The sequence below is a fragment of the Cervus canadensis genome, chromosome 15 (assembly GCF_019320065.1).
Source record: "Cervus canadensis isolate Bull #8, Minnesota chromosome 15, ASM1932006v1, whole genome shotgun sequence".
Classification (NCBI taxonomy): domain Eukaryota; kingdom Metazoa; phylum Chordata; class Mammalia; order Artiodactyla; family Cervidae; genus Cervus; species Cervus canadensis.
This window is the reverse complement of record NC_057400.1, coordinates 60,935,078-60,961,725: the sequence shown is the minus strand read 5'-3', so window position 1 is coordinate 60,961,725 and position 26,648 is coordinate 60,935,078. Positions and strand designations below refer to the sequence as shown.

General features: G+C 37.9%; 1 protein-coding gene across 2 annotated transcripts in view; it reads right to left on the bottom strand.

The window, feature by feature from the left end:
- Nucleotides 1-587: 587 nt before the first annotated feature.
- DNAJC10 (DnaJ heat shock protein family (Hsp40) member C10) overlaps nucleotides 588-26,648 on the bottom strand; it is a 59,908-nt gene continuing 33,847 nt past the window's right edge. For both annotated transcript variants that reach the window (XM_043487717.1, XM_043487718.1), the window contains exons 15-24: nucleotides 18,039-18,166; nucleotides 17,612-17,728; nucleotides 13,737-13,838; nucleotides 12,388-12,543; nucleotides 11,348-11,481; nucleotides 8,572-8,625; nucleotides 8,137-8,284; nucleotides 4,280-4,399; nucleotides 2,502-2,606; nucleotides 588-1,423 (exon numbers count right to left, since the gene is read on the bottom strand). In XM_043487717.1, the coding sequence (XP_043343652.1) occupies nucleotides 1,412-1,423; nucleotides 2,502-2,606; nucleotides 4,280-4,399; nucleotides 8,137-8,284; nucleotides 8,572-8,625; nucleotides 11,348-11,481; nucleotides 12,388-12,543; nucleotides 13,737-13,838; nucleotides 17,612-17,728; nucleotides 18,039-18,166 (1,076 nt within the window). In that variant the 3' untranslated portion in view covers nucleotides 588-1,411. The remainder of the gene's footprint in view (nucleotides 1,424-2,501; nucleotides 2,607-4,279; nucleotides 4,400-8,136; nucleotides 8,285-8,571; nucleotides 8,626-11,347; nucleotides 11,482-12,387; nucleotides 12,544-13,736; nucleotides 13,839-17,611; nucleotides 17,729-18,038; nucleotides 18,167-26,648) is intronic.

Here is a 26,648-nt window from a genome sequence, read left to right as displayed (position 1 = left end):
TGAAGAATAGGGTTAGACCTGACAATGAAAAAAAAAAACTGATCATTTTTTGGATAAGTTGCAGTTGTAAATTAAACCTTTATGAGGACATTTTGGGGAATGGGGTAAAATGATATTAAGAAAAACACCAAAAACTCTCCCAATATAATAAAGCATAATTCAAATAGGTTTTGGGGAAATTTAGGGAAATTTAAGTTTTTTAAATAATTTGTTGACCTCTTGATTAACTGGGATTTTTACCATTTCATATACTCTGCAATATAAATAACTACATGTTACAATGTTTTGTTAATGTGTAAGGAAAAAATAATCGGATTCTTTGAGTCTGAACAACTAAGAAATGAAAAGATCCCATTCTTACATTTCTATATTTAATTTTCTTACAGAAATAACTTCAGTTATTATGCCAATATTTACCTGAAAATGACAGCCCCCAACAGTAAATAATTGAAATAGCCACAGTATCATTATGAGCTACAGTGAAACGAACAAAATTTTTCTTTCTTGACTAATAAAGTTTGCAAGAGTGAAAAACCACAACTATGAAGGAAAAAAGGCAAATGTAAATAAAGGACACACATCAAAGCCCAGGAGCTAAAAATGAATTATTAGAAAGATGCTTCAAAAAATCAATTACCATCACAGGGAAAAACTATTATGAAAGCAGCTCAAAAAATAAATGAACACTTATCTTTAAAACATAGAAATACTTGAGATAGTTTACAATGCCCAGTTAATTACTATATATATATATATGTATTTTCCCCCTCAGGTATTTATGAATACTGTATAAGTCAATAGAATTTGTTTACTTACTGTTAGAAAGTTTTTTTCTTATTATGTGAAAAATTACAACCAATTCTTCAACCTTTAGAAAGATGGTTTTCCCACATTTTGAATGTTTTTTTAAATAATACATGGTCAGAGCATCAATCTCAGAGATTTTCTTAGAACAGGTGACTGAAAACCAAGTTCTCTTTACAGGCCAGCTACAAAACGTTAAGTGATAAAATACACTTTAATCACTTAGGCCAGCTAGCCTAAACACCATTCTGGGAGTCAGCAATCTGTGGCCCATAGGCTGAGTGTGGCTTGTGGCCTGTTGGTACACAGCCCTGAGTCGAGAATGGTTTTTACATTTTTTAAAGGATTGTAAACAAAACCAAACCAGAGAATATGTAACAAAGAACCATATATGGTCTACAGAGCCTAAAATATTTATGATCCGGCCCTTTATAGAAAAGTCTGCAGACCTTTCATTTATATCAATGTTGTACAGAATTCAGGCAGTGCAATTCCAAGTCCAAGATAAGTTTCATTTATTCCCATCATGAATATAAGTAACTTTCTGAAAAGGTATCTTCTGATGTCATCTGTCGATTTCTTTTCAAGTTTTTCTTCATTTTCATCATTAAAGTTCGTCCTACAATAATAATGTAGAAGTGATTTAATTCCTTTCTCTTAAACATCTAATGTTAAAAGGTAAAAATAATTAACTGACCTAAGTTTTACTTTTTCAAAAATAATTAATATTCTTATTTTACAGATCACATGGAAGTATACCTTGTCTAACCGTGGGAAAGGGTGTCTCACAATTCTCTCTTGCCCATTGCATGTAATACAATTATTATAACTTACCACACTTTCAAAGTCATCCTTTGGCATGCTCTTTAACTTCATTTCAGTTATTCTACTTTTGACTAATAATGTTTGATTTCAAATGTCTAACTTGAGCTAAAAGTCAGAATTCTAAAGATAAAAAAACATTGTGAGAAAACTAACAAAGCCAAAATGTCAGAAAAAATTTTTGTTCACAAAAATGGAAAAAAATACTTTTATCTCCATCTTTTAGATTTGGATAAAATAGAATTCTTGAAGTAGGCTGTAAAGCTTCGTATGTGAGGGTCTATAGTTCTAATAGGGCTCTATAAAGCCAGATTCTCTAGCCATCTAGCAGCTGTGTAAAGAATCCAAGAAACCTTGTATGTGAATGTGTTAAATTCCATTCAGAAAGCACTCTAGCATTTGTAAACTGGTTGGTCTGTTTCTAAGTATGTCTTACAATGATACTGATTTTAAAAAAGGAAAACATGAATAGCCCTCTTTAGAAGAGCAAGAAAGAGGTTGTACTGCTTCTTGATAGATTAGTAATTCAAGGGGGTGGGACAGGTCAAGATGAACACGGATTCTAATATATCTTGACTATATCAAGAACAAAAGAAAACTTGCTCTCCCAAAGGTGTTTTGAGGCTCAAATCAATGTTTTTACATTTGAACAAAATTTATGACCATAGTTACTATTTTTCTGTTAAACGGTTTTATTTGTCCAAATTTCTAAGCATTTCAGAAGCTACATTCTGATTGTCATAGTTTCCAAAGGAAAAGTTTCTAACCACTTTACTGTTTCTTGAAGCTTTGTTTTACTGTTTGATACACATACTGTACAGTAAGAATACATTTAAATAATGTTTGTCAAAGTCAGTTCTAGATTGAGTCCTTACCTTATCTCTCTTTTCATGATTTTGGAGCTTTTCCAATTTTTCATATATTAAGGTAGCAATCTCTTTTGCATCTCTGGAATCTATTTGCTCTCCCCAAGTATTTCTCTAAAATTGAAAATACTCTTCTTATAACCTTTTAAGTATCTAATCAAAACATGACATTTCCACCTAAGAAACTTGATTAAATGCTTAAAACTTAAACTTCTTCAAGGAAATGCTGCTGGCAAAAGCAATCAAACAATAACTTACCAGAAATAAATACTAACAATACTGTTATGGAAACATGTAAAATTAATTAATTGGTTAAAATGCATTGCTAACTCCAAATGCCTCAAAACATCTAAACTGCGTAAGAAAAGATGTCCCCAGAGGACTCAAAACATGTCTGGTTGGCACAGACAAAACTTGGCCCAATTACAACAATGCAAAGCCATGTATCTCCTGGTTCTCATCCGCCTATGGCAGGAAGGTGGCTGAAAAGCAGGGGGAAGGGTCAGGTCAACGCATCCAGGTCTGTCTGTTTAGGATCTGGAGCCGCCAGTTTCCTTTCCTGGTGGAACTTCACACTTGGATCTTTATTCTGCTGTGGTCTTGTCTGCTGGACTTCTGGATTCTACCCCTGCCTTTCCATCTGGACATATGGTGACATCATGTTTTCAAACAGTTCCCTGTATGGCCCGGTTAATTCTGTGACTGCTCATTATACTGATATTTTCCTAACATCATTCTACCTGAATAAGATACCTATTTATGTATCTAACTCTCAAGGTGTCTGAGAACTCGGAAGCCAGAGGAATGAAGATTCAGGCTCTGGTATAAAGTTCCTCTACTGAGTTCTGCTTACCCCCAGGATGTTGTTAAGACAGAGATACCTTCCTCACGTGTCAGAATCCTTCACTGAAAAATGTAGGTTGTCTGACAAGTCTAGACTTCTGAAATTCATCTAGATTCTTTAGTTCTATTTCAAAATGTATTATAATCACAAATAAATTACACAAGATCTTAATCTGATATACTTTCTCAAAAGGTATGTACTAAAAACATTTGAAATTATTTATCTCAATGTTTTACCAGAAAATATGTATGCATAACAAATACCTGTCCATCACAGCTTTATTGTCAACAATGTCTTAGTCTTTTACTTGGGAAGACAGCAAAGGTCATGAATCCTTTCAGTTAGCAGTTATACTGGCTGAAAGGTATACACTTTTGTATTGATGACCATAAAGACCCAGGTCTAATGGGTTAAACTCTCTTTAAAAAGAAAGTTAAAAAAAGCACAGTATCAGTGGCCCAAAAAAGAAATTATGAATGAATCACAAAATCCTAACTTTAATAGTCTAAACCATTAATGCATATTCCTCAAGATAAATTTTCAGGTACTAAGGCTATTTCAGAAGTATTATGACAGTATTCTTTTCTTTTTCTTTCCTGGAAGAACTCATCATAAAGGTAATATATGTTAATTCTATAAAAATAGGAAACACAAAACTTCACAGAAAACAATTACCTTAAATTCTACCACCCACACAAAACCACTATTAGTGTTTTGGTATGTCTATTTAGTAGTTCCCTATTCATGAGTACAGAAATTTTAAGGCACTGGAGACCATCATATCAACTGCGAGGCAGAAAAAAATTTTAAAATCACTTCGTGTATATGTGAAAAGCAGCTGTTTCAGTGGCATGCAACGCAGTGAGAAATGACAAAAGGAAAGAAACCAGAAAAAAATGTTACCTGCTAAAGAAGAGTGACACAGAGGAAGGTGTGTACATACCTTTGTCCTTTCATAAGGATACAATCTCACAGTCGGATAGGCTCTGATACCAGCTTTCTGGCAGGTCTGAGCATAAGCCTGACAGTCTACTTTTCCAGCTTTCACTTTTCCTTTAATCGTCTGAAAAAAGAAAAATATGCTTTGCTATTATTCTCTTTGGTATCTACTACTCTGGCAACCACAGAGCAATATGATACTAAAAATTCTAGATATTTATAAATGCAAGGATTTGTTACTTTAAAAAACCCAAAACAACATCATTTTAATCTTTTCCATTTAAGCAAGATTGCTTCCAAATTCTTACTAGCTCTGAACTCTTATTTACCTAGCATGGCCCCTCCAATAGCAAATAAACTCTCCTTTGCCTTATCAAGAAAATTGAGAAGCTTTACCCTGAAGGACCTCACCTTCTTCCTGTCACCCACAATGCATCTGCCACACCACAAACATCTGAGACTCTGTCTTTCTGTTCCTCCAAGCTCTGGTCTCGTCTGCTGAGGCGGGCAACTTCCTCCCATGGAAGGCTGACTATGCCAACATTCTCTGGTCCCTTCCTGCCAGAACTCTTACTCACTCATTAGCATGTACTGTTGGTGGTGTTTAGCATATATACATATGATCAAAAAAGAATCCCCTCCTTAATGGCACTGATTCCTCTGCCACCCTGCTTCTTTTTTTTGACTTTATTCCTTGACCACGTCCCCATCATCTACTTGTGATCAACACATTTTAGCTAGCTTCTGTTCTCACGGTTCCCTCCGTTGAAACTGCTGTAAGTTCATCAGTGACTTCTATTTGACCAAACTCAATGAACACTTTTCAGTCTTCTTAATGAGTGACACGACTGACCACTCCTTTCTTTCCTCTTTTCTTTCTTGGCACTTATCACTATTCTCTTGGCTACCCCTATTCCTCTGGTTGTTGTTCTTCATCTCTAGCAAGGGGAACTCCTTCTACACCTGCCCCTCGAAATGTTCAACCACAGTTCTGTATTTCATGAGCAATTTTTTTCACTGTGAACAATCTCCCAGGGAGATTTTATACACCTATATGGTGCTGAACCCCAACGTTCCCTTGATTTCAGTCAACTATGTACTGGCCTGTCTCACGTAAAGCACCTTAAAGATACCATTTCTAAAATGACCCCTTTCCCCTTAACCTACTATCCCTTCTGTCCTACTATTCACTTAATTCAGGCCAGAGACGAGGGCCATTCTAGACTCCTTTTTCTCCTACACTTATCACAAATAAACATGAACTAAATCCTAGTCTAATTCCCTTACAATGTCTCGTTTCTTGTTTCCTTGAACCCCCCATGAACAGGTGGGCGGCAGTGGGTGCTACTGAGGGACTCTGGAGGGGGTCCTCTTTGGTATGTCCAAAGGCAGTATTGGGCTTCCCTGATGGCTTAGACGGTAAAGCGTCTGCCCGCAATGCGGAGACTTGGGTTCGATCCCAGGGTCGGGAAGATCCCCTGGAGGAGGAGATGGCAACCCACTCTAGTATCTTGCCTGGAAAATCCCATGGACGGAGGAGCATGGTAGGCTACAGTCCATGGGGTCACAGAGAGTCGGACACGACTGAGCGACTTCACTAGTACTTCAAATCCTAGTCATTCTTATCTCTCATATTTGTTCCATTCTTTGTACCACTGCCATAATCCTGGTTCAGGTTATCACCTCACTTCAGGACAATTAAAATATCCCTGCTACCTCTAATTTTGTCCCCAAGGTTGGGGTACTAAAGGCAGACTAACTTGCGCCAGGGCAGCAGCAAGGCTGCATGCAGAAGCACGCACACATGCATACGCACGCGCACACACTCTCTCTCTCATAGTGAAGGTCAGAGAAAGCTAGCTGGCTTGTACTCTCGGTTACAGAAGGACACCACACTGCTTTTGGTGCTCTGATCTTTCTCTCGTCTTGACGGCCCAGGTTCAGTCCACTCAATGTGATCCTTCTACAATAGAAAAGGATCCTGACCGATCCAACAGTTCTCCTCCCATGCTTCTACAGAATACATTCTGAACAGGGTGAGAGCAGTGAGGCGAAGCGTCCAGTGTGAAGAGCGCGGGCAAGCTGACCACACCGCCGCCTCCTTGCCTGGCTAAGCGCCTGTTTTGGCCACGCCCCCTCTGTCTTTATCCTCTGGCCACACTGGACCAACAGAGGAAGAGCCTGAACTTGCTCCGCCGTCTGTGTCTCCTGCATCTCTGCAAGCTCTGTCTCCTGTGTTTAGAGGACTCCTGAGTCAACCCTTCCAAGTGCCGCAGTCCCAGCCATGCTGCGATTCCCAGCTCCAACACCACTTCCCGTGGAGCCTCCGGCCTCCTGGTATGACTCTGACCTGCTCCCCATGCTCTCGCTTTGCTCTGATTCACTATAGTAAAGATACTACTGATTTACATGTATTTGCATTTTACCTTCCCACTAGATTAAAATCTCATTTAAAAAACATGCAATATTCATCTTTCCATTTTTTCAGCCCTAATGTTTGGCATAGTGCTTTTTACTTGGTGCTCAGGATTTGCTGAATGACCTTTTAAATACTTTTCTGCTATATTCAAGATACAGTTGCATTACAAAATATGCTAAATTAAGTTTTTCAGTACTTAAAAGATAAGGGAATAAAACATTTTTGTCTGGATTATTAGAGAAAAAGAAGCACAAGAGCAAAAAAGATACGATAAGTAGGAAAAAAAAAGAATAACCTTTTATTTCAAAAACCAGTCAATAACTGAAACAATCTCTTATAGCTCCATAGGAGTTTTGAAATCTCTTTGCTTAAAAAAAAAAAAAAAAAAAAATTGCTCCTGCCTGGGATGCTCAGCTTTTGTTTCAGACTGATGGAACTAGTGCTGGCTTTAGCATTCTAATGAACGTTTTGTAGCCAAAGGCAAAATTCCTTGAGTACAGAGGTGGGGAAGCTAACAATTTGGATTAGGCCATTAATAGGATTTATAACAGAAATACCAAAATAAACTGTGTTTACTTTAATTTTCTAAGTGTTTATCGAGTTAAGACACGGGATATACAGATAGGTAAGAGATATACTGCTTTCAAGAAGCTCATAGTTTATAGAGGAGGCAGATATAGTTAACATACAATGTATAAGCATACTGAAGGAGTACTGGGAAGGGGAGAGAATGCAGAAATCCCAATGGAGCTGGGCTTTGTAGATTAGGGACAAAAAACAATCCAGATGACCAAAGTAAGGAAAACGCATTTTAGAGAGGGGACAGCATGGACATAAAAGCACCTATTCAGAGAACCTGGAGCACTTTGCTGTGCCTGGAGTATAAGGTCAGGGAGAGGGAAAAAGCTAAAGACGTCAGAAGGGTCAGATTAGAGAGCTGTCATCAAGAAATGTGGTTAACAGAAAGCTAGAGAAGGCAATATGTCAGAAAGATCATTAGGGTGGAACTGAAGAAGGCAGGCTGGCAGTATGAGACTAGTTAAGAGGCTCATATAACTAAGTCTAGATGATGAAGGCGTGACCAAAAAGCTAGCAGAGGGATGACAGATTTCAAAGAAGTTTAGGAGACTGAACTGACAGGATCTAGTGACAGGATCTAGTGACTGCCTAGAGGGCAGCATGAAGAAAATAAAGAACAAGGGAAGAAGTGAGGTTTCTGGCTATTCTGCTTAAGTAGATGTTCTTAATCAAGATAGGTAGGTAGTTACTAGCTTTAGTGAAAAAGCAAGAATCTACTGCAAAGATTAAAATCACTGAAATGGAGCAGAGTTTTTAAATTCAGAGGAAACTTTTAAGGAAAAAATTATTATTTACAAAATCTTATCTAATTATTAAAACATGACGGTGACTATAGCTTATTTAAGTAGATAGATAAGACTTACCCTAGCCAAGAGCTCAAACTCTGGAGCAAAGTTCTGGCAAGGTCCACACCAAGGAGCGTAGAAATCAACCACCCAATGGTTTTTCCCTTGTAGAACCTTTTCATTGAAAGTCTGAGGTGTTAGATCTATAGATGCTTGAGGTAAAAATCTGTGACAAGAGATCAAAATTATTTATTATACAAAGTCAAAGCAAACATCTAAAATAGACTATTGCAAATCTTTATAAGTTAAAAAAAGACTTCAAAGAATGACAATATAATAAAGCATAACCTTATCTTGGTAAATTATATTCTTTCCTAAGTGCTAGAACTTTCCTAAGTAAGTGTTACTTTAAAGTGCTAGAACCTTAACTGAGTAAATTTAGCCACAGACATAAAAGAAAGGTAAAGAGCATTGGATATAATTTATACAAATATACATAATTTAATTACTCACCCTAGACCCCAGATTCTTAGGGAATAAGCATCTCTATTCCAACCATTGTAACTACTGAAAGAAGAAAAATATGTAAGTTATAAACAGTTATTTCTATTATTGGGTATGTTCAGAAAACAATCCCTTTGTAGCAATTTAAAAGTTTAGTTGACTGGCTTCATTTAGCATCTCTTTTCTCAGATACACCTTAGCTGCAAATACTAAGCTTACATGGCTTTCCAAGTGTATTTTTCTCTAGTCTTGACGTTTTTTTCGGTGTGTGTGTGCGTGTGTGCTCAAAACAGACCTAAATGTTTAGATGTCTGCTGGACATCTCCCACAGACCTATGGTAATGGCAAAACTCAAAATCTCCAAGGCTTTAGTTCTGAAACCTTTACCCCGGTTATTACAGTTCGTCAAATTCCTATCTACTTTTTAAGACACATGTCAAAAGGCACAGTGTAGTTCTTTCGCCCATTTTTTGATTGGGTCATTTATTTTTCTGGAATTGAGCTGCAGGAGTTGCTTGTATATTTTTGAGATTAATTCTTTGTCAGTTGCTTCGTTTGCTATTATTTTCTCCTGTTCTGAAGGCTGTCTTTTCACCTTGCTTATAGTTTCCTTTGTTGTGCAAAAGCTTTTAATTTTAATTAGGTTCCATTTATTCATGCTTTTATTTCCAATATTCTGGGAGGTGGGTCATAGAGGATCCTGTTGTGATTTATGTCAGAGAGTGTTTTGCCTATCTTTTCCTCTAGGAGTTTTATGGTTTCTGGTCTTACATTTAGATCTTTAATCCATTTTGAATTTATTTTTGTGTATGGTGTTAGCAAGTGTTCTAGTTTCATTCTTTTACAAGTGGTTGACCAGTTTTCCCAGCACCACTTGTTAAAGAGATTTATCTTTTCTCCATTGTATATTCTTGCCTCCTTTGTCAAAGACAAGGTGTCCACAGGTGTGTGGATTTATCTCTGGACTTTCTATTTTGTTCCATTGATCTATATTTCTGTCTTTGTGCCAGTACCATACTGTCTTGATGACTGTGGCTTTGTAGTAGAGTCTGAAGTCAGGCAGGTTGATTCCTCCAGTTCCATTCTTCTTTCTCAAGATTGTGTTTTGGCTATTTGGGGTTTTTTGTATTTCCATACAAATTGTGAAATTATTTGTTCTAGTTCTGTGAAAAATACCATTCATTTCTCCAAAGAAGACATACAGATGGCTAACAAAACACATGAAAAGATGCTCAACATCACTCATTATCAGAGAAATGCAAATCAAAACCACAATGAGGTACCATTTCACGCCAGTCAGAATGGCTGCTATCCAAAAGTCTACAAACAATAAATGCTGGAGAGGGTGTGGAGAAAAGGGAACCCTCTTACACTGTTGCTGGGAATGCAAACTAGTACAGCCACTATGGAGAACAGTGTGGAGGGAGAGTCCTTAAAAAACTGGAACTAGAACTGTCATATGACCCAGTGATCCCACTGCTGGGCATACACACCGAGGAAACCAGATCTGAAAGAGACACGTGTACCCCAATGTTCATCACAGCACTGTTACAATAGCAGCTATTGTAAAAATAGCCAGGACATGGAAGCAACCTAGATGCCCATCAGCAGATGAGTCGATAAGAAAGCTGTGGTACATATACACCATGGAATATTACTCAGCCATTAAAAAGAAATACATTTGAATCAGTTCTAATGAGGTTGATGAAACTGGAGCCTATTATACAGAGTGAAGTAAGTCAGAAAGAAAACCACCAATACAGTATACTAACACATATATATGGAATTTAGAAAGATGGTAACGATAACCCCATGTGCAAGACAGCAAAAGAGACACAGACATATAGAACAGTCTTTTGGACTTTGGGAGAGGGCGAGGGTGGGATGGTTTGGGAGAATGGCATTGAAACCTGTATATTATCATATGTGAAATGAATCCCCAGTCCAGGTTGGATGCATGAGACAGGGTGCTCGGGGCTGGTGCACTGGGATGACCCTGAGGGATGGGATGGGGAGGGAGGTGGCAGGGGGGTTCAGGATGGGGAGCACATGTACACCCGTGGTGAATTCATGTCAATGTATGGCAAAACCAATACAATACTGTAAAGTAATTAGCCTCCAATTAAAATAAATTTATATTAAAAAAAAAAAATAAAAGCACTGGACTCTGAGTTCCAGGCAAGCGGGGGGAGGCGGGTGGGGAAGAAGGGCACAGCAAAAATGTAGCCTCATGATTTCCTCTCATGGTTGTGATCCTTTTTTCTGAAATCCGTGGTTCATTTTTACTTTTTAACAATCTTTATTATATTCTGTTTTGTATGAGTTTCCTACTTGAAATGTCATATGGTGTTATCAAAACAGCACGGGTGACACCGATCTGAGTTCAAACCCCAGCCTCAAACCGCAGCAGCTGTGTGACTCGGGAAAGTTATCTCTAACAGCAGGAAGGGTAATAATTCTTACTTCTCAAGAGTATGTGTGAAGACAAGTGGAAGTAATATGAGCAAAAAGTCTCTAGTACAGTACCTGAAACCAAAGAGGGGCTTAGTAAATGTTCTTCCTCTCATTTTCTTCTTTACTAGATCGTCAGCTTCACAGTCAGTGGGTCCATTCAGTTCACTTTTCGCTTTGTAAATTCCTCATTCCCACACTATTTTAAGTAAGGTGTGGGCTCTCCCAAAATACTGGGTGGTTTAACTTTTATTTAGTTAGGATAACTTTAAAATTTTAACTGTATAAAAATAAATGATTATATAAATGCCTTCAAATTTTAGAGAATACTTACTGATATTCATAAGCTTTATTTGATTTTTGGGGAAAAAATCTTATCTCAGGGTATCTCTGAACATTTTCTTGGGCACAAAAAGAATGATATTGTTGGCAGTCTATACTGCCCACATTGATCAGTCCAATTAATGTCTATAAAAGAAAAAAAAAAAGATGAATAGATCAAAGTAATTAGAATTAAATTATCTCCATAACAATTTTTTATGTTTACAATAGAGAAGGGCTTAAAACATAACATATATAATAATGAATTAGAAATCTAATTTTGTAGTCAAAAACTTACTAAAATTATTGTAGATTAAATAATTGATTCCATTCATCTATTACATGGGGAAAATTATGTATATCTAAAATTTGATGTGTCAGAAACCAAGAATGAATTTCTTTCCAACAGTCCTTCAAAATTACTTTTTAAAATGGAAATGTGGGTTGCAGATATCATACTGAGTCATGCCCGAATATAAAAATTTCATTGAAAAGAGTGGAAAATTATATTATGAATTTAAATACTAGAAAGAATTTTAACTCTTAGGCTTATTCATTTTTTACCTTATAAATAGATAAAATAGTAATTGCATTTTCCATTCTGATATTTAAATAATTTGTTTCCAATCTTTCATGATTTATAATGCTCTGTAGGAAATTTAAAAACCTAACTATTTCATTGATCAAGGCCATTTTTTCTTTATCATCTTATAACACTGTGAAGAAACTGTATTTCTAAGCTCTAAAAATGAAGAAGCAGAAAAAATATTAATAGGAAACAAAAGGATCTTTGTGTTGATGTTGGCAGAAATTTGGTCAAACCAAGGGACACAGATAAAAGGGTCCTTACTGTGTACTACTCAATGCCAGACAGAAGCAGAGCTGAAATCTGTTAAATAAAAAATGATCAAAACTCTTATTAAGTGATAATCTAGAGGCAGCTTCATTCATCTCAGTTTCAAAATGCTTGTTAAATGAACATTCTTAGTATATGTTAAGATTTAAAAAATATATTATTTTACTATACTTGGACAATAAATTATGTTACTATACCCGGGCCATTCTTTTCCATTCTGGCATTAAGACTTGACATGGATGACACCATGGAGAATAGAAATCAACCATCCAGACTTCATCATGCTTTCTTTCTTTAACCAGTTCGTTGAAAGTGGTAGGTGTCAAAGAGATCACAGAAGGATTCATAAGATCCTGAAGAGAATATAGCATTCATTGCAACAGATATAAAAAAGAGTAGTTCACATATTCTTGGGCAAACTGTTGGTATATGTCACTTAGAAAAGTTTCTGCTTTTGAATAATCAAAGGATACATTAGGATATTTAAAGAGAATCTATAGTGGATTATTTGAAGAAATGACCCTTAATTTACTTTTTAAGTTTGGATTCTGCTCATCAGTCTTATTAAATCAAGGAATATTTTCTTATTTCTATGTATCACTAAAACCATCTTAGGCAGAGAAAAGTGGCAACTTGAATTAAGGTTGTGGGTAGATGAGGCAAGAGTTTCAAGAGCTGCCCAGATGTTTACGTAGGCCACGTAGTTCTTTTTGGAACCAATAATTGGTTTGGAAAGGACAGCCTTTAATTATTAATGGAAAGCCTACTATCCTATTTTTCTGACATTCCCACTTGAGATACTGCACAACCTCAGATCACTTGTTCCAAATGCTGTTTTGTTAATAACGAGCTTCAGTCTATCATGATTGGGTAATACTAATCATGTTAGCTTCCCTGGGGAGAGAGACAACACAAAACAAAAAGCTATTATTTTTCAGGAGGAGGAAGAGAAGAGTAGGACAGAGGCTGGGAGGGCAACTGCATAGATAATAAGCTATAATTGTTCCTTTTTCTGTTAGGAGTCCCCTGTTAACTATTCTAGTCAATTAAGATTAGTAGTGATTAAAAAAAAAGGGGGGGGAGGATGCTCTAGTAGAGCACTCCTGGGCTCATAACAGCAGGCTTGGCATAGGCTGTTGAGGTGCAGAAGCCTTCCATTGGTGGCTGAGGTAAGCCTGTCCTTAGCCACATATTTCTTGGAACTATCCAAGAATGGGATTCACTGCTATCTAATCTATATGGGACCAAAAAGAAATAATCTGTGGTAGATTAGAGAAAACTACAGAAAACAGGGGCGGGGAGAGGGCTGACAAGGCTTTATGCAAAAGTTTTAATTTCATGTATACAATAAATAATTGTGTCCACCAAGTACAAGGCACCATACTAGGTAACAAACAAAACACACTAGCTATGAACTGAGAATAAGTCTATTACTAGAAGAGTAGAAAATTTAACAAATCCTATTATTAAATATTATTAAATGCTCATATGAAGTATATACATACATGGAAGGATTTATAGCTATATAGGCTATAAGTTAAAATACCTCTACGAACTCCAAGATCTGTTCAGCAGAGTGATGTCCTTCATATTCATGAATGTTGGACTGGTTGAATACCACTGTTGTTGGATAAGCCTGAATGTTATACTGTTAGGAATGAAAATACAAATTAAACATAAGATTCTATATATTTTACCGATTTGCTTCAAATTTATAACCAGCGTGCCTTAAGTAACAACAACATTTTAAAAGACTCAATGCTTAACTGATGGCTGAAAAATTTTAGCCTAGCCAAATTTAACAAAGGAACTAGATCTACCGCTGTACCCGGAGCAGCTGATTCTTACGTGCAGTTACTCCATTAGCCACAAAATCCGTAGGCACCGAACACTGAGGAGGGAGATGGGCATTTCTGAGTGCAGTCCTCTCCTGCTCTCCTAAGCCAGGGTGGATGGGGTAAGAGCAGACTGAGCTCTGGTTTGAGTGTGTGATTATTTTTGTTAAACCATAATAAACACTCCAATTTGTTCAGAAGTAGAAGAAAATCAAGGACATAAAAATAGCAGGAATAAGGAAATAATAATCCACGTTGCACACAGCCATTTTTAGATTAGAGAATTATGAATCATGTGCTAAAAATGAGGTCACTTTTTACTGTTTGCTCATTTATGGTGTGTGTGTGTGTGTGTGTAAACCCACTATAATTTCCTTCCTCAGAATTAACATGAGCACTAATTCAGGAAGCACTTCTCAAGTTTTTTTTTTTCTTTTTTTAAAGGTTATAAACAGATCCCCATCTCTAAATTTGCTGTAGCTGAACTATGCATCCTCAAAGCTGACAAGCACTCATTAGCAAACTGAACTTCAAAAATAACTTCAGAAAAAGCGATGGAAATATTTATCAAACTTTTGTAAATGAGCACAAATAACCCATTAGATGGAAAAAACCATTTTATCTAACATTTGACAAGTCCTTACTATGTGTTGAGCATGTTTTTTAGCACTGAAATGTAGTTTCTCATCTGTTCCTCAAAACAATTCTATTTGGAAGCTAAAATCACTGAATCAACTCTATAGATGAGGAAACTGAGGTAGTGAGAGGCTCAGTGACTTGGTGGAGATTAACCAACTAGTGAGGAAGGAATCCTGGCCTCTATTCCAGGTGAATTGTTACAACAGCTTTAAATATCTACATTCTGCTTAATTATCTATAGAAAATTAAAAACTGAGATGAAAAGTAGAAAAACTATAGGAATTCAAATTACTGTTGAACACAATTCTTCATTTTTGCTTAGCAACTTTTCAAAGTCCCATACAAGACATTTAAAACCAAAGGCCTTATTTATTTCATTTTTTAAACTTATTTTAATGAAATTTCAAACATGATATAGAGAGAGACTCATTTAACAAATACATATCTCTACCACTACATTTAGGGATGATTAACTTTTCTGCCGTTCTGGCAGATCTTTGGAGGTTCTCCTTTTTGATCCCACTTCCTTCCCTTCCTGACATTAGGAGTAACCAATATCCTGAAATAAGCATGTATCCAATCCACTGATGTTTTACACTTTTGCTACATGCATGTGTATTCCTAAACAGTATACTGTAATGTCTGAGCACTTATAAACTTTCTATAATTTTATCACACTCTGTATACTATTCTACAACCTGCTTTTTTCATTATAGTCTTGAGATTTACCAAACATGCTGGTAAAGACAGATCTAGTTTTAAATCCTCTATGATTATTCTACATGTGACTGGATAATTTATTTATTCATGTACTTGTTACTACTGGTCAGCTAAGTTTTTTTAATTTGATGGAGGAAGGGTGTATGACCACTGCAATAACTTGTACTTTATTGAGGACCAGTAAAGTTGAACATTTTTCACATTTATCGAATTTCTGCCTTTATAAAATGTCTAAACCTCCTCATTCTTTTGCTATTTTAAAAAACTGATCTGTACTCTTTAAACATTCTGGACAGTAAGGCTTTGTCAGTTGTATGTGCTGCAAGTATTTCCTCAGTCTGTTGTTTGTTTTGACTTTATAATGTCTCTTTGGCAACAGTTTTAACATTCAATGAAGCTAAAATCACTCGTAACTTTTATTCTCAGTCTATGTGTGTAATGGCAGGCATGAGCATCTCTGTGCAGTGAAATTATTCCTCAGAGAGATGCATAAAGATTTCACCCTACATTTACTTCTACTTTGCTTTTAAAACACATTGCTTTCTAAAAAAATTGAAGTATAGTTGATTCACAACATTGGGTAGACTTCAGTTCTACAGCAAAATGATTTAGTGTTATATATATATATATTTCAGATTCTTTTCCACAATAGGTTATCACCACATACTGAATATAACTCCTGTGCAGTACACTGCCTTTGTAGCTTATTTTATGTGTAGGAGTGTGTATCTGTTAATCTCCTGATTGTAACCTGTCACCTCAGGCTTTGGTAACAAGGTTCGTTTTCTTTGTTTGTGAGCATGTCTCTGTTCTGTATACAGGCTGATTTGTCTAAATTTTAAGATTCCACACATAAGTGATATCATGTAATATTTGGCTTTCTCTGTCTGACTTACTTCACTAAGTATAATATTCTCCGGCCACAACCCCCCCACGTCTTAAGCCAACTGTCGCTGACAGCCACTTGGGCTGTTGCCGTATCATGGCTATTGTAAATCCTGCTTCTGTGAACTGTATCTCTTCAAATTAGAGTTTGTTTTTTTGGGTATGTACGCAGGGTTAGGACTGCTGGGTCATACGGTAGTCCTATTTTTCGTATTTTAAGGAACCCTTCACATTCTCCACAGTCGCTGCACCGATTTATGTTCCCATCAGCAGTGTGGGAGGACTCGTTTTCCTCTACACCGTCTTCAGGGTTTACTGTTTGCAGACGTTTGGGTGACAGCCATTCTAACCAATGCGAGGTGATACTGTCGTAATTTATACTTCTCTAATAACCAGAGGTGAACAACCTTCCATAGGCCTGTTGGCTATCTGTATACCTTCATAATAATAATTACTGAAAATCATCAGAAACTCAGTGTTCAAGTTTCTTCAATTATCTTTTTTTGAGTTGGTTTGTTTGAGTACAAGGCCTGAACACTGTATTTGAATGATACATCTTCTCAGGCTTTTTAATATCTTTCTTCCTTCTTTTCATGTGTATGTTCAATAAACTGCTATTTGTCCTAAAAAGTTCTCTACATGCTGGGATTTGAAGATTGTATGCATACCCCCATATCACTTAATATGTCCTCTGTCACTGGATTGCCTATACACTAATATCTGTAGGCTTGATCTGATTTAGGATTTCCCCCCCCAAGAATATTTTATAATTTCTATTTCTTCCTAAACTGAAGAGTAAATATTAACCTAAGAAAGTATGTTATGTAAATAAAGGTTTAAGAAAGCCTGCTTAATTTCTATTAACTACACTTAGAAGACAGAGAATAAAAACTATAGGTTGCCAGAAAGAAAGCGTAGTGAAAGTGTCAGTCGCTCAGTCCTGTCCACTCTTTGCAACCCCATGGACTGTAGTCCGCCAGGCTCCTCTGTCCGCAGGTAAGAAGACTGGAGTGGGTAGCCACTCCCTTCTCTAGGGCATCTTCCCGACCCAGGGTTCAAACCCGGGTCTCCTGCATTGCAGGCAGATTTTTTACCATCTGAGCAAGCAGACACGCCCATAGGTTGCAAAAAGGTAATATTAAAAAAAAAAAAACCCTTAAATATTTATGTTTAATCCAATCATAATTTTCATAATTTTATATCATTTTGATGAAATTATTTAAGTAATATGTTACTACTCTAAATGTTATATGTACTTTTGAAAGTTATTTTACTGCCTTAATGTGAGGCTGCTGAAACATTTTGCAAAAACATTAGAATAAATATTTATACTTTGCCTTACCATATTACAGAGTCCTTCGTGAACTGTACAATCTAATGTACCGAACTTAAGCTGACCATAAAGATGCTTTGATGCTTTTCGCAGCTCTGGCAATAAAGCTCGACATGGTGGACACCACTATTGAAGGAAAAATATTCATAAGCACCAAGCCAAATGAAACCAAAAAACCACATATTTTTTTGCAACAAGCAATATGCTAAGATAAAGGATATTTATTACAGTTACAAATCTTAAGCATTTATATACTTAGTCCTTGGAAGGGCAAGTATGTCAGCCTTTCTTAAAAACAATATGTGCCAGTAGCCAAATTGAGTAACACTGTTCATTATTCAAGGTTACCCAGAAAACGTATTTGTTTTTTTTTTTTTTCTGTCATAACAAGAGAAAACCTGAAAATGTTGAAATATGACAAATAAACATAACTTACAGGGGCAAAAAAATCAACTAGCCATGGTTCTTTTTCATTGGCAGGAAAATTCTGAGGTCCAAGTGTGGTAACATGAGAATTGACACTTTCCTTGGCAAAGGCAAGTATGTCATATAGAATCTTCTTTCCTTTGAAATAGAGAAAAAAGAGAAAAATTAAAATCTACATTTTGTCTTTTTATCCATAGAAACATTTCAAAGCTTTTATACTTGAAATATTGAAAAGAAGATAAACTTATGAACAAATTGATTTGGTGGAGGTTTTAGTGTTCTGTATACTATGTAAGTTTGCTCTGCCAGAGAAACCTTTGCTTTACACTCTGCTTCTTGCAGATCAGATAAAATGTCAAGACCTCTTTGAAAAGTTCCTTCATCCTCAGAGGGAGAATTATTGCCTCCCAATGTTCTTGGAGTTCTTTTTGCTTGCCTGAACTACTGTTATGGCCTAACTCTTAAGTCTGTTTCTTCAACCGAGACTTCTCTTATGAATTCAAGACCTGAGTTACCCAGTGGAAATATTTACACCTGGATGCCATATGAACATTTCAAACAAAATATACATTAAATCAAGTTGAGTTATTCTTCCCTAAACTTGCTCCTTTTCTCACCTTTCCTACCTTGACAATAGCGTAATCATCCACTAGGTGGTAAATCAGATTTCCTAGAGTGATTCTTGCCTTCTCTCTTTGCCTGTGTATCACAGCTCCAACCATTCTCTCTCTTACCATCTCCAACCCCAATTTAGGCTACTGCCTAAATTTAGTCTAGCCTACTGAAATAACCAAGCTGGTCTTTCTATTCTGCCTTCCTTAACTAATTCATTTTCTACACTGCTACCAGAGGCAAGTTACAAAAACATTAATCTGATTGTGTGGTCCCCTTGCTTAAAGGCCACTGCTTAAAGAATATACTCCTTGCCTTCGCAAATACTAGCTTTCTTAGGACCAGGACATAATCCATTTTCCCATGTGCCCTCTGATTTATTCACTCAATAGTTAATGTTAAGTAAAGCACCTATTATGTGTCAGGTCCTGTTTTAAATGCCATAGCGCATGCAAAATAAAAGATACACACTTTCTCCTTAAGGAGTTCATAGGCCAACAGAAAAGAAACATTTCATAAATATTTAAACAGTGATAAATGATACCACATTCTCCTTCTTCCCCACTCTTTAGCTACTGCTGCTTGAATTGCTTCATAAATTGTTCTATCTTTGACAATCTTTTAAAAATGATTCACAGGGTCCCAATCTTGTCTCTCTATTCACCTTTGGACAAGGTCATCCTCACCTAAGGTTTCAATTACCAAAGAAAGAGTTTTAGCCCAAACTCTTCTCCTGAGACCAGGCCTATATTCAACTGTGAACCAGGGGTGTGTACTTCATGTCACCTCCTCCCCCAGTGTCCTCTTTCTTACAGAATGGTGCAATCACTCAGTTGCCAAGTCAGAAACTTGAGTTTCCTTTTCTTATCTCCCTAAGTTTAAACACAATCATCAAGTTATACTGATTTTGCATTCATTTAAAAATTGTCTAGTTCTCTTCATCTACATTACCAATCTTGTCTTACATAAATGATTACATCAGACTTCTACTTGGTTTCCCTCCCTCCAATTCTAGGCAGCCAGTTAACTTTCTAAAATGTAGAACTAGTTAAGTCACATCTCTGCTTAAATCCATAAGAGTCTTTGCTCTGTCTTCAGGGTAGAGTCCAAACTAATTTATTACCTGACAGATGAAACACACAATTGGGACCCCGGTGCCATTTCCAGTCTTAAGTCTCAGACCTTTCCACACTCCACATTCCAGTTATCCTAAAATTCTTGCCTTCTAAGAATGAATAAGGCTCGCTCTTATTTCAAAGTCCAAGAATACACTTACTGGTTCCTGTGCTTGGAACATATTTAACACTTTATTTTTAAAGAGGTGTTATTTTATTTTATTTATTTATATATATATATTTCATATTTATATATTTATATTTTATATATTATATATATTTATTTTATTTATTACTTCTACTTGGATCTCAATGAACAGACTGCTTTCTCTAACCTCAGAAAATTACTCCATCTATGTATTCTTCCTAAGTGTAACCCATAGTCATCTTAAGGTAGGTATCTCCAAGATAGCCTTCAGTGACCCCTGTCTCAAGGACTCATACCACGGTTGTACCGGGGTTGGTGTATGTAATCAATAGAATATGGTGAGTGTGCTGGTTTATACTGTCGGAGATCAGATTATAAAAGATACTACTGCTTCTGTGCATGTGTGTCTCTCCATCATTCCTTCTGGGATAAGCAAGCAGGCCCCCAGAGAGGTCCATCCTGTGAGGAACGCAGGCCTCCTGGCGATCCCATGAGTCAGTCTGGAGCCAGATCTGCCGGCCACAGTCTAATCCTCAGGCGACTATAGTCCTTACCCACCGTGACTGCAACCTCATGAGAAAACCCGAGCCAGAAGCACTTAGCTGTTCTCAGCTTCCTGAACACTAGAAACTGTGCTGAGTTAATAAATGGTCATTGTTTTAAACTGCTAAGTTTATACAATGGAGAACAGACAATCTGTTTAACAAGTGGTGTTGGGAGAATTGGTCAACCACTTGTAAAAGAATGAAACTAGAACACTTTCTAACACTATACACAAAAATAAACTCAAAATTGATTAAAGATCTAAGCATAAGACCAGAAACTATAAAACTCCTAGAGGAAAACAGGCAAAACACTTTCTGACAAAAATCACAGCAGAATCCTCTATGACCCGCCTCCCAGAGTAATGGAAATAAAAGCAAATATAAACAAATGGGACCTAATTAAACTTAAAAGCTTTTGCAAAACGAAGCAAACTATAAGGTGAAAAGACAGCCTTCAGAATGGGAGAAAATAATAGCATATGAAGCAACTGACAAAGAATTTATCTCAAAAATTTACAAGCAGCTCCTGCAGCTTAATTCCAGAAAAATAAATGACCCAATCAAAAAATGGGCCAAAGAACTAAACAGACATTTCTCCAAAGAAGCCATACAGATGGCTAACAAACACATGAAAAGATGCTCAACATCACTCATTATCAGAGAAATGCAAATCAAACCCACAATGAGGTACTATCTCATGCTGGTCAGAATGGCTGCTATCAAAAAGTCTACAAATAATAAATGCTGGAGAGTGTGTGGAGAAAAGGGAACCCTCTTACACTGTTCGTGGGAATGCAAACTAGTACAGCCACTATGGAGAACAGTGTGGAGATTCCTTAAAAAACTGGACACAGAACTGCCATATGACCCAGTGATCCCACTGCTGGGCATACACACGGAGGAAACCAGAATTGAAAGAGACACGTGTACCCCAATGTTCATCGCAGCACTGTTTATAATAGACAGGACATGGAAGCAACCTAGATGCCCATCAGCAGACAAATGGATAAGGAAGCTATGGTACATATACACAATGGAATATTACTCAGCCATTAAAAAGAATGCATTTGAATCAGTTCTCCTGAGGAGGATGAAACTGGAGCCTATTATACAGAGTGAAGTAAGTCAGAAAGAAAAACACCAATACAGTATACTAACGCATATATATGGAATTTACAAAGATGGAAACGATGACCCTGTATCAGTTCAGTTCAGTCGCTCAGTCGTGTCCGACTCTTTGCGACCCCATGAATCGCAGCACGCCAGGCCTCCCTGTCCATCACCAACTCCCAGAGTTTACTCAAACTCATGTCCATCAAGTCGGTGATGCCATCCAGCCATTTCATCCTCTGCCGTCCCCTTCTCCTCCTGCCCCCAATCCCTCCCAGCATCAGGGTCTTTTCCAATGAGTCAACTCTTCACATCAGGTGGCCAAAGTTCTCACAAGTAGCTAGAGCTAAAATTATTTGCAGGGGCAGAGGTGGGAGATGAGGTTGGAAAACCAGGCAGAGGCAGGTTAACTTTTAACTTAACAACTATTTACTGAATTCCTGTTAGGCACCACCATTCCAGGTGCTGGAAATACAGTGGTGACCAAGACAAAGTCATTGCTCCTATGCTAGGGAATCTGAAGTTTATTCCTAACGAGATCAGAAGACTCAAGGCAGAAAAGAGACATGTGAAGGTTCCAGGTATTCTATGGTAATAAATCTGCAAAGAAAACAAATAATTAATTGTAAAGAAAAAATGTTGTGAGGCAGATAATTATCCTGGAGGATATTAGACAAGATGGAGATGATGGACCTGAAATAAGGCAGCAAGCATAGACTAGAGAAGGAATCTGAGAAATATTTCAGAGGCGGAAAAGAACAGAACACTATGAAACCTTAGGTCATTCCCAGCACTTTTACGAGGTGGCATAGTTTAGTGTAGCTCTAAGTCTAGGCTTCAGAGTCAGACATATTTGGATACAAAATCTATCTTCACCAGTTATTTTATCTTTCTGAGCCTAAGTTTCTGCCTTGCTGTGAAGATATAAATGGACATGCACAATATGCAAATAGCTTTAGGAAAACATCTCATTTATAAAAAACACTGAATAGAGGAGCCAAGATGGCGGAGGAGTAGGACGGGGAGACCACTTTCTCTCCTACAAATTCATCAAAAGAATAACTGAACGCAGAGCAAACTTCGCAAAACAACTTCGGATCGCTAGCTGAGGTCATCAGGCGCCCAGAAAAGCAGCCCATTGTCTTCGAAAGGAGGTAGGACAAAATATAAAAGATAAAAAGTGAGACAAAAGAGCTAAGGACGGAGATCCGCCCCGGGAGCTCTTAGGCGGCATTGCTTGGGGTAGGGTCCGGGCCCAAGTGCCCTGAGGACAATCGGAGGGAACTTCTGTGAGTTGCCAACTTGAACTGTGGGAGACCAAAAGAGAGAGAGTAAATTAACCGGCCCGAACACACTGCCGGCTGTTCGCAGAACAAAGAGACCGAGAAAATCCGGAGAAGAGCTCGCAGGCTGCGGACGGCCCAGCCCCGCCGGAGGCAGGAGGCAGGGGGGAGGGGAGGGTCGTGGCGAGACACAGGGCGCAGGCACCCAACCGGCGCGGGCGGGGACTGGGGCTGGGGACGCAGAGGGCGGAAGGCGCGCGCACCCGACTGGCGTCAGCGGAAACTGAGACTGGGTCCGCGGAAGGGAGGGGGCGCGCCACACCTGGGGATAGTGCGCCCATCAAGCCCCTGGCTGCCTGGACCGCTCTGACAGGGAAGGCACAGAGAGCAGGCGCAGCTTTTCCTTCCGCGCTTTTGTGGAACACCCGAGGGCTGGAACCTCGCGCAGCGCGGGGCGCGCTCCATATAGAACAGCCGGGAGCCTGAGCAGCGCAGACGGAGAAAGCAGCGTCAGCCCCTCCCGGCAGCCCCAGCCCATCCCCGCGGCGCAGGCCTGTCCCCACAGCGCAAGCCCCTCCCTACCCCGCAGAGCGACGGAACTAGCTACCTGAATAAGAGTCCACCTCCGCCCGCCTGTGTCAGGGCGGAAATGAGGCTCTGAAGAGACCCGCAAACAGAAGCCAAATAAACAAAGGGAACCGCTTCAGAAGGGACTGGTGCAACAGATTAAAATCCCTCTAGGAAACGCTGACTACACCGGAGGGGCCTGTAGATATCGAGAAGCGTAAGCTGGAACGAGGAGCTATCTGAAACTGAGCCGAACCCACACTGACCGCAACAGCTCCAGAGAAACTCCTAGATATAATTTTACTTTTTTCTCTTTTTTTTTTTTTTTAATTTTTTTTCTTTTTTTTTTTTTCTTTCTTCTCTTTTATTTTCCTTTAAAATCCCCTATTACTCCCCCATTACTCCTTAACTTTCATTTCCACAGACTTTTACGATTTTTTAATTAGGGGGAAAAAAAAATTTTTTTTTTCTTTTTTTTTTTTTTTCTTTTTTTTCTTTCCTTTTTCTCTTCTATTTTCTATTTTTCTTTTTCTCTTATTTCTTTTAAAGTCCTCTAGTACTCCTCTACTACTCCTTAATTTTCATTTTCAATACACTATAACCTTACAAAAAAAAAAAAGAAGAGAAGCCCTATTTTTAAACCGAAGATTATTCTCTCCCAATCTTGACTCTCTGTTTTCTACCTCAGAACACCTCTATTTCCTCCTTTCCCCTTCTCTTCCCAATCCAATTCTGTGAATCCTTGTAGGTGACTGGGCTACGGAGAACACTCTGGGAACAGACAGCTGCGTAGATCTGTCTCTCTCCTCTTGAGTCCCCCTTTTTCTCCTCCTGTTCATCTCTATCTCCCTCCTCCCTCTCCTCTTCTTCATGTAACTCTGTGAACCTCTCTGGGTGTCCCTAACGGGGGAGAATCTTTTAGCCATTAACCTAGAAGTTTTCTTATCAGGGCTGTATAGTTGGAGAAGTCCTGAGACTACAGGAAGAAGAAAACTGAAATCCAGAGGCAGGAAACTTAAGCCCAAAACCTGAGAACACCAGAAAACTCCTGACTACATGGAACTTTAAGTAATAAGTGACCGTCCAAAAGCCTCCATACCTACACTGAAACCAACCACCACCCAAGAGCCAATAAGTTTTAGAGCAAGACATACCACGCAAATTCTCCAGCAACGCAGGAACATAGCCCTGAACATCAACATACAGGCTGCCCAAGGACACACCTAACACATAGACCCATCTCAAAACTCATTACTGGGCACTCCATTGCTCTCCAAAGAAAAGAAATCAAGTTCCACGCACCAGAACACTGACGCAAGCTTCCCTAACCAGGAAATCTTGACAAGCCAATCGTCTAACCCCACCCACTGGGTTAATCCTCCACAATAAAAAGGAACCACAGACCTCCAGAATACAGAAAGCCCACTCCAGATACAGCAATCTAAACAAGATGAAAAGGCAAAGAAATACCCAACAGGTAAAGGAACATGAAAAATGCCCACCAAGTCAAACAAAAGAGGAGGAGATAGGGAATCTACCTGAAAAAGAATTTAGAATAATGATGATAAAAATGATCCAAAATCTTGAAAACAAAATGGAGTTACAGATAAATAGCCTGGAAACAAAGATTGAAAAGATTCAAGAACTGTTTAATAAAGACCTAGAAGAAATAAAAAAGAGTCAATTAAAAATGAATAATGCAATGAATGAGATCAAAAACACTTTGGAGGGAACCAAGAGTAGAATAACGGAGGCAGAAGATAGGATAAGTGAGGTAGAAGATAAAATGGTGGAAATAAATGAAGCAGAGAGGAAAAAAGAAAAAAGGATCAAAAGAAATGAGGACAACCTCAGGGACCTCTGGGACACTGTGAAACGCCCCAACATTCGAATCATAGGAGTTCCAGAAGAAGAAGACAAAAAGAAAGGCCATGAGAAAATACTCGAGGAGATAATAGCTGAAAACTTTCCCTAAAATGGGGAAGGAAATAGCCACCCAAGTCCAAGAAACCCAGAGAGTCCCAAACAGGATAAACCCAAGGTGAAACACCCCAAGACACATATTAATCAAATTAACAAAGATCAAACACAAAGAACAAATATTAAAAGCAGCAAGGGAGAAACAACAAATAACACACAAAGGGCTTCCCATAAGGATAACAGCTGATCTATCAATAGAAAAGATAACAGCTGATCTATCAATAGAAACCCTCCAGGCCAGAAGGACGCTACTGAAGTAATGAAGAGAATAACCTACAACACTAAGATACTGTATCCAGCAAGGATCTCCATTCAGATTGTAGGATTCAAAAGCTTACAGATAAGCAAAAGCTGAGAGAATTCAGCACCACCAAACCAGCTCTTCAACAAATGCTAAAGGATCTTCTCTAGACAGGAAATACAGAAAGGTTGTATAAACGTGAACCCAAAACAACAAAGTAAATGGCAACGGGACCACACCTATCAATAATTACCTTAAATGTAAATGGGTTGAATGCCCCAACCAAAAGACAAAGATTGGCTGAATGGATACAAAAACAAGACCCTCATATATGCTGTCTACAAGAGACCCACCTCAAAACAAGAGACACATACAGACTAAAAGTGAAGGGCTGGAAAAAAATATTTCATGCAAATGGAGACCAAAAGAAAGCAGGAGTCGCAATACTCATATCAGATAAAATAGACTTTCAAATAAAAGCTGTGAAAAGAGACAAAGAAGGACACTACATAATGATCAAAGGATCAATCCAAGAAGAAGATATAACATTTATAAATATATATGCACCCAACATAGGAGCACCGCAATATGTACGGCAAACACTAACGAGTATGAAAGAGGAAATTAATAGTAACACAATAATAGTGGGAGACTTTAATACCCCACTCACAACTATGGATAGATCAACTAAACAAAATTAACAAGGAAACACAAACCTTAAATGACACAATGGACCAGCTAGACCTAATTGATATCTATAGGACATTTCACCCCAAAACAATCAACTTCACCTTTTTCTCAAGTGCACACGGAACATTCTCCAGAATAGATCACATCCTGGGCCATAAATCTGGTCTTGGAAATTCAAAAAAATTGAAATCATTCCAGTCATCTTTTCTGACCACAGTGCAGTAAGATTAGATCTCAATTACAGGAAAAAAATTGTTAAAACTTCAAACATATGGAGGCTAAATAACACGCTTCTGAATAACAAACAAATCATAGAAGAAATCAAAAAA